The 8,695-nt window shown below is 33.6% G+C and overlaps 1 protein-coding gene across 1 annotated transcript in view; it reads right to left on the bottom strand.

Annotated features, from left to right (window-relative positions):
* Window positions 1-233: 233 nt before the first annotated feature.
* Window positions 234-8,695, bottom strand: part of LOC121385833 (B-cell receptor CD22-like) — a 36,850-nt gene continuing 28,388 nt past the window's right edge. Inside the window, exons 11-13 of the mRNA XM_041516621.1 lie at window positions 4,656-4,754; window positions 2,606-2,661; window positions 234-768 (exon numbers count right to left, since the gene is read on the bottom strand). Of these exons, the coding sequence (XP_041372555.1) occupies window positions 748-768; window positions 2,606-2,661; window positions 4,656-4,754 (176 nt within the window). The 3' untranslated portion in view covers window positions 234-747. The remainder of the gene's footprint in view (window positions 769-2,605; window positions 2,662-4,655; window positions 4,755-8,695) is intronic.

Raw genomic sequence — 8,695 nt, 5'->3', positions numbered from 1 at the left:
GGATCACTGGTCGGTTAAGTGGTTTACACCTACCCATTGAGCCTTGCGGTTTGGAGTCTGTATCTGGATTAAAAATCCCATGCCTCAACTGGGATCCAAACCCAGTACCTACCAGCCTGTAGACCGATGGCCTAACCACCGAGGCCGGTACACCAAAAGGATGAGAGTATATTCAAGAGAAAATAAATGTGGGTGAATCTCGATACGAAAATAAAATTGAGTGAATTCCAGTAACAGTTTTAAAACATTTTATTGAACAAATCAAGACCATGCAATTAGTTTCCAATCACATGAAAATACATGTTCATTTGGCACTTTTATTTGTAAATGTTTTACTATACAGCGATGCATACATCTAGTACATGAATAATAATACATTGCAATACGACAATATCATAATACATTGCAATAGGACAACATCCCCTTCCCCCCAAACAAATATAATGACGAAGACAGTGATTTATAATAACAATAATAAATATCACAGTATATGCAAATATTTTACAGTGAATTGTATTCATTCGACAAAAATAAGGATATTGTATAACTTGGAAACTTTGACTTTGATGCCAGTTGGTAAACAGGTAAATTACAGTTGCTGTGATTTTCTTTTTGGTGATGATGTATGTAGCCTGTGTGGTGTGTTGTCTTTCATTCATATTTAAACATACATTAATAAAAAAAAAACATTCCACTTTCTCCTGGCTTTTCGTTTTTCTTGACATGCTCTTTTGTAAGCTGTTTGTATCACACTGTAAAGGATATCTCCTTGAAACATGAAAAAGAAACAAGCATAAATATTATTATAAGAATGTTGCAAAATTAAAATTCTCGACTTAAATCAACTTTTTTGGTGCACTGTGCTGAATTTCCACAGATACAACTAAATAAAAATCCCTTAATTTATAAATAAATGCAGTAAGTTCATACATCTACATACCGATATATATTATGTACCATTTATAACATTTAATACTGGACCATTTTGGCAATACAATAATTAACTAGTATACAAAGGAACCTCATAAATAACTAAATAAATACAAAAGTGACATATAGCTGAAATAAATTTTGAAGTACAGAATGGATTGAGAATAAACACACCCATTATCTGAATGTTACTTTAAAACTCTAAAAAAATTATCGTTTTTATTACAAGAAAAAACTTTCCCACCACCCACCAAAAAACCGTAAGTGATATGAAATTCAATACACATACACACACACTCACTCTGTGTCTGTCTGCCTGTCTCTGTCTGTCTGTCTCTCTCTCTCTCTGTCTCTCTCTCTCTCTCTCTCTCTCTCTCTCTCTCTCTCTCTCTCTCTCAGTAAAGGGTAACCAATTATCTGAATCTTACTTTAAAACTCTAAACATTTATTGCTTTTATTACAAGAAAAACTTCCCCACCCCCCACCCCAAAAACCCTTAGTGATATGAAATTCAGTACACACACACACTCTCTCTCTCTCTCTCTCTCTCTCTCTCTCTCTCTCTCTCTCTCTCTGAGTAAAGGGTAACCAATTATCTGAATGTTACTTTAAAACTAAACATTTATTGTTTTTATTACAAGAAAAACTTCCCCACCCCCCACCAAAAAACCTTAGTGATATTACATTCAATACACACACACACACACACACACACACACACACACTCTCTCTCACTCTCTCTCTCTCTCTCAGTAAAGGGTAACCAATTATCTGAATGTTACTTTAAAACTCTAAACATTTATTGTTTTTATTACAAGAAACCCCCCCCCCTCAAAAAAACACCCTTAGTGATATGAAATTCAGTACACACACACACACACACACACTCTCTCTCTCTCTCTCTCTCTCTCTCTCTCTCTCTCTCTCTCTGAGTAAGGGGTAACCAATTATTTGAATGTTACTTTAAAACTAAACATTTATTGTTTTTATTACAAGAAAAACTTCCCAACCCCCCACCAAAAAACCTTAGTGATATTAAATTCAATACACACACACACACACACACTCACTCTCTCTCTCTCTCTCTCTCTCTCTCTCACTCTCTCACTCTCTCTCAGTAAAGGGTAACCAATTATCTGAATGCTACTTTAAAACTCTAAACATTTATTGTTTTTATTACAACAAAAACCCCTCTCTCTCTCTCTCTCTCTCTCTCTCTCTCTCTCTCTCTCTCTCTCTCTCTGAGTAAAGGGTAACAAATTATCTGAATGTTACTTTAAAACTAAACATTTATTGTTTTTATTACAAGAAAAACTTCCCCACCCTCCACCAAAAAACGTTAGTGATATTAAATTCAATACACACACACTCACTCACTCACTCACTCACTCACACACACACACTCACTCACTCACTCACTCACTCACTCACTCACTCACTCACTCACTCACTCTCTCTCTCTCTCTCTCACTCACTCACTCACACTCTCTCTCTCTCTCTCTCTCTCTCTCTCTCTCTCTCTCTCTCTCTCTCTCTCTCTCTCTCTCTCTCTCTCTCAGTAAAGGGTAACCAATTATCTGAATGTTACTTTAAAACTCTAAACATTTATTGTTTTTATTACAAGAAAAACTTCCCCACCCCCACCAAAAAACCTTAGTGATATTAAATTCAGTACCTTTAATTCAATACCAGGATGCGATTCATTTGCACTTTCTGAATTAGCATTATCCGCTGAAAACAACAACACCCCAACAAAACATATAAATAAGTGCACATTAATCAATGCCACATACTACTTTTTAAAGAATTTAACTCGAAAATATCAAAACTGTAAGGTGTTAATTACTACTCAGTGTAAACAACTGTGGTTTGTTCAAGAATCGTTGAGGCATTGTAAACTGACTGCGAGTGTGTTCTGTATTGTGATTGGTTAATTACATTCTTTTTCTGGGATCAAATAGACAATAACACCCAGAAAGCTAATGACGTCATTAGAAAATGACATCATTAGCAATTGTAACAGGTGAAGATGACGATTCAAGGGTGTACAGTTACATTGTACTCAGGTATTTTTTTTCAAGAAATACCAAATATACAGTTAGTTTCGTAGTTTTTAGATTTGCGGGTGTTACTGTGTATTTGGATCCCCGCAAATGTTTCATTTCATGACATTTGCGGGATCAAATAGACAATAACACCCGCAAATCTAAAAATTCCATATGGTTATCTCCTAATTATTTAACAACAGAGAAAAGCTGCACTGTTTATTCAATTAAAATAGCAACCAGGGTCATATTTTCGAATCTATCTTAGTGCTACGATTTCTTAAACCCTTGTAAGCTATGACTTCACTATGTGTTGTAATCACATCATAGCCTATGACATCATAGTACAGTCGAATCCACTTTATTGCATATTGGTTTATAGCATAAATCAGTTATTTTTTGCATATTATTTGGCTGCACAGAACCATTTAGCATTAAATCAATACAAATTATGTCGCATATTAGAATAGCTTTATAAAGACAAACATCGGTTAATTGCATACGAAAACCAAAACAATCTAGAAAATTTCATCATAAAATGTTCCACAAGCCTTTAATATTTTACCAGAAACAATTGTAATTGCAGAATGTTCTATGTTGGTTAAAAATTAATATTAAAAGAAAAAAAAAAAGTAAAAGTGGTTACTAAAACAGGTGATGTACATTGTTGATGAACAACAACGAATACTCAATACTGACAACAGAACTCTGTTGACAAAACACATACAAAAAATTCCATGCAGCAGTGGAATAGTCCATAGTTTACTATGGTATGTGTTACAGTTTTATTTATTTCTAAACCCGATTACTTTTTTTAACTGCACACAAAAACTGTCTTTTTTTAGTTATTTCTAAAACACTTTTTTTCTTACATCATACATGTACCAAGCAAAAATTATTTACAAAAAACATTCTTATAAAAGGATGGGATGGACTATAAGCAGATTTGACTGCATTAAGATAGCTAGTTCTTTTTCAATATGGAGAAGCAACTGATATTTTAACTGCAATATCAGTGTGTGATTAAGTAAAGTTTTTTTTCAAATGCAGAAATCATTTTGTGGAAGAACACCAGCCCTAAAGGCCTGCGGTTTCTCTCACAAGATTTAGCACTAATGAATATAAATTATAAATAGTAAACAAGCATTCCGAGAGTACTGCTAAAGCAATACATGTCCCCTACCAGGCTGAAGGAAGGAAGGAAATGTTTTTATTTAACTTTTAATTGGGGAATTCCCTTTTTCTTTTTAATGCACTTAGCGCCTTTTATTTACTGACGTCATATATGATATGATTTACAAATGACATCACATCGTATTTGAAACATGCCACAAGGCTGCCGCAGAGTATGATTTTTAACATTAAATAAATCCATGAAAGGAGTTTTGATCATAGATTGTGTTGTTATGACGTTAAGTGTTGTTATGACGTTAAATTAAAAAAACATTTTTATAAAACAAAAAAGAAGGTATGTAATAAATACAGAACTTCACAGACGTTGTTTTCGTTTCCTATTTATTGCATGAGTTTATTTTGCGAAAGAACATCCCACTCTACCGCTATGCGGTCTCGTGGTATATATTCTTGCACAAAATAAACTCGTGCAATAAATAGGTAGCGAAAACAAAGTATGTGAAGTTCTGTATATGTACCACTGAGAAAAACAGACTTCATTGTTACCTAATTCAGGTGCATTTCTTTCATTTTCTCCTTGGGGTAAAGCAGGCTCATTTTCTTCTGTTTGTTTGCTTATCTCCTGTCTCCTTTTATGCTTTTGTCCTAAAGAGATTCAATCAGATAATATTAGGGTTTGTTTAGCAATTGCATAATTAATGCAAAATCTGTATTTATGAAAACTCACCCCCACACCCAACCCTACCATTTGACCACATGCCATGAAGACTGCTGTGGTGTTTTCAATTGTCTATATTGGATTAATTTTCAGGCACGTGTGCAGGGGGAGGATTGGTTTCGGTGGTCAAAACCCCACCCTGCTCAAGCAAATTATCTCTTCTTTTTTTGCAATACATTTTCTGGGCGAGCCTGACTTTACACCTCCCCCCACCCATAAACTTCGCTCACCACAGCCTAGACCCCCTCCACCTTATTTTGCCATTGTACATTAAATTTTCTATGTCATCTTTCTTATATAATTATTATAATTTTTTTTAAATATTTACAAATTAAAACAACTCTTACGCATTAAACGCAAAACTGCTGTGAAAAATGTGTTTGAGACTATTTCTCCCTTCCATATTTTTTCGCTGCATCCATTTTTGAATTACAAACTATGTCAATCCTGTCTTATTTACTGGTAAAATTTTACAACCTGTGGCAAAGTAAAAGTCCCAAATAATTTGATTCTATGTACGTCTTATTTGAAACTTTATAAATTTTGGTCAAACTAGCACAAAATTAACACTTCCAAAAGTTACGATTCTAAAATAAATCCTTAATTTTCATTCAAGAATAAACGCCTGCATGCCCCTCTTTATTCGCCACTGAAATAAAATTTCACCCTTTGTACCTATTTTGAAAACAAGTTAAATGAAAATGTAGCATATGATTTCTAACAGTCCTTCACATCTACGATGCGTGATGAAGCTTTGTGTGCACCCTAATTTTATCTTTGAAGCGTTTCTTATAGTCCACCTAAAAACATGGTTTCAACACACCTCCCTTTGGCTGAAGGAAGGCCGCTGCTTTAACCCCAGCCAAACCCGGTGTTTGAATACTACTATAATTACACTGCTTCTCTAATTAATGTTTAATGTGTGCCATTCACAGCCTCTTTGTGTCAGTATGTGCAAGCTTTACTCAAGATCATTTCTATTTAATGCAAATCCCTCGCCTATAGAGCTTATGAGGAGAGTAATTTATCACTCGTCTGATATTTTCAAATGTGAAGGACTGTTATAATAATCTAATCTATTAAACTAGTTTATGGGCTATTTTCGCAAAAAAACCCGGCAAATAACAGTAAAGAATTTGTATAAACATAAAATACTGTTTTTCACGTCTTTAATAGTAAAATCTAAAGCAGATATTATGTTCAATGGTGCACAATTTCAAGTAGCAAAACCAGAGATGTATAAAAAAATTAATTTTACATAAACATTTGTTCGTGCTTCTGTTTTTATTCTTAATCATAAGGCATAATAGTAAACAATTGTCTTTACCGTTGTGTCTTCACTGTCAATTTATTAACAGTACAGAAATTTAATAATGGTAAATACTTTTAGAAATGTATACAGATATCTATAATTCTTACTATTACAGGCATATATGTTAGATGTGATGCTAGACTGGATGATTGTGAAAAAGTGTTAAATCTGTCTTTTCCATTACTTAACATACCCGTAGATGACAGTAAAGACGAATTATAACGGTAAAGACACATGGCATGGTATTTGTGCCATCTGCAATGTACTTCAGTAATGCAATCATGCAAATGGCTTTTAAAAACAAATTTACTGAATGAAAAAATATAAATGATGGGTTTCTCATGCTTCCAGGATACTTTATTAAACTAACAGTAAAGACAGACAATAAGTGAAACATTGAAAAACATTTTTTAATAATTAAAAGACAATAAAATGAAAAATAAAATGTGCAACTTAAAAGTTATATGCAATACATGTATATACATGTATGTAGTTTTATTTTAACATCTTAAATTGAAATTAAGAAACACATGTATTTGTGAGTGGTTTATTTACATTTTGCAGTTTAAAGGCAAACATTTAATATTTTAGGGAATTTTGCGATTCCATAACAATAACATGCTTTTGTGCACAATAATGGAGTGGACATTTTGGGTGTATAATTTTAACCACAAGCTTTTTTAATGCATCTACAATACATGGCCAAATATCATATTCAATGCATCAAGTGATGATACTTGTTATGTGCATCCCTGTTTATTTACATTATATGTTGTTTTGTGGAATATATAGCAGCTTCAATCTCTTAACCACTATTTGCCCCTTTTTGTCAAAATAGTCCTTATACTGATAAGGTGGGTGGAGGGGTTTTCAGACAATTAATTAAAAACCTTACACAAGAAGGTATGTAATAAATACATAATTTAAGATTCTAGCATTTAATTTATATTGTAAACTGATGGCGAAGGTGTTCTGTATTGTGATTTGTTAATTACATTATTTAAAACTTTCTATGGCCTTGGCTAAACCTCCTCAATTAACCTCCTTTTCTCTCCCTATAAGGGCTAAATTAAAAATTAAATTAAGTTTTAGTGCCAAAATTATTCAAAACATTATTATTATTTTTTTTTATATATATAATTTAGAAATGCACAAATAAATTATTATATAAACTCCCCTTATTATATTTAGAGTAAATATTCAAAATTGCCGCTGTAGTTTTCTGTCCTGAAACAGATTTCTGGCTATCCAGAGACGGGCCCCAGGACAGACATGCTCGAAGCTCTAGTGGCGTATGATGAGCATTTTTAAACTCTACCCGAACCCGAACCCGAATTACGTTATTTTCCGGGATCAAATGAAAATAACACCCGGAAAGCTAATGATGTCATTGACAATTGGAACAGGCCACATTGACGGTTCAAAGGTCTACAGCTAGCTTATAGCCAGGTATTTTTTTTCAAGAAATACCAAATATACAGTCAGTTCCAATGAAAAATGTTTCAGTTTACAATGGACAGAACCATATGGAGGTTTTAGATTTGAGGGTGTTATATATTGTTTATTCGATGCCCGCAAATTTTTAATTTTTAACATCAGGCTATTAAAACTACATGTATTTTATACTAACAAGGTAGGTAGGTGCGTAATAAATACAGAATTTAAGATTCTAGCATTTAATTTGTAATGATCTAGTCTATTAAACTAGTTTACACTGATAATTAAGGTGGGTGGGTGGGAGCTTTGAGGTGTTTTCAGGCAATTAATTAAAAACCTTAGACAAGAAGGTACCGGTATATGTAATAATTACAGAATTTCAGATATGGTCGTTTTTTGTTTCTTTTTCCCTTCCTATATTTTTAAACTTGTGCACCACAGATTCCACATAAATCATAGTGCTCTAGTGGTGAAGTAGGTGGAGCACTTTTGGAAGTGTTGTTCAGTATACAAATTTTTACAAATAAGGTTATTAATTTTTTATAAATAAGTCTGCATGACGACAAAACAGGGGTCGAATTTTACACTATTCCGCAAATAGTAAATTTCGAAACGGAATAGTAAAACAATTCTTCCAATATTTCGTCATGAAAGTGAAAATAAAGCACGGAATACCGAAAATCGCATGCGACGCAGAACAAATCCTCGCGTTACTAAGACCTTTTTCATGCACTTACTGGTACATAATAAACGTCTTTTTGATCGAGACTAATGTTTGGAGTGAGTTCGTTTGTAATACCAGCTAGTACACAGTAATGCATAGACTGGTATATAAACAATTGTTCGTTACGCAATGTTGTACAGGGCGACGTAGCAGTCAGGAAAACTAGAGGCATTGAAATAAGTCGAGAACGGTCATTCAGGTTACCAGGTTACCAGGAGGTTACCACATGTAAGAAAAGTCGAGAGCGGTGTTTCGTTCTCGACAAAAAGTTCAAATAATTTCATTTCCAAATGTAAACTAGGCAATGCATTCCAGACTTCTGCGTTTCATTTTTCTGGTAAGGAATTGCATTGATGTGCAAGCAGTAATAGTCATTCCGCATTTAAGCCGCGTCC

This window comes from Gigantopelta aegis, chromosome 12, assembly GCF_016097555.1.
Source record: "Gigantopelta aegis isolate Gae_Host chromosome 12, Gae_host_genome, whole genome shotgun sequence".
NCBI lineage: Eukaryota > Metazoa > Mollusca > Gastropoda > Neomphalida > Peltospiridae > Gigantopelta > Gigantopelta aegis.
This window is presented reverse-complemented; position numbering and strand designations above follow the sequence as displayed.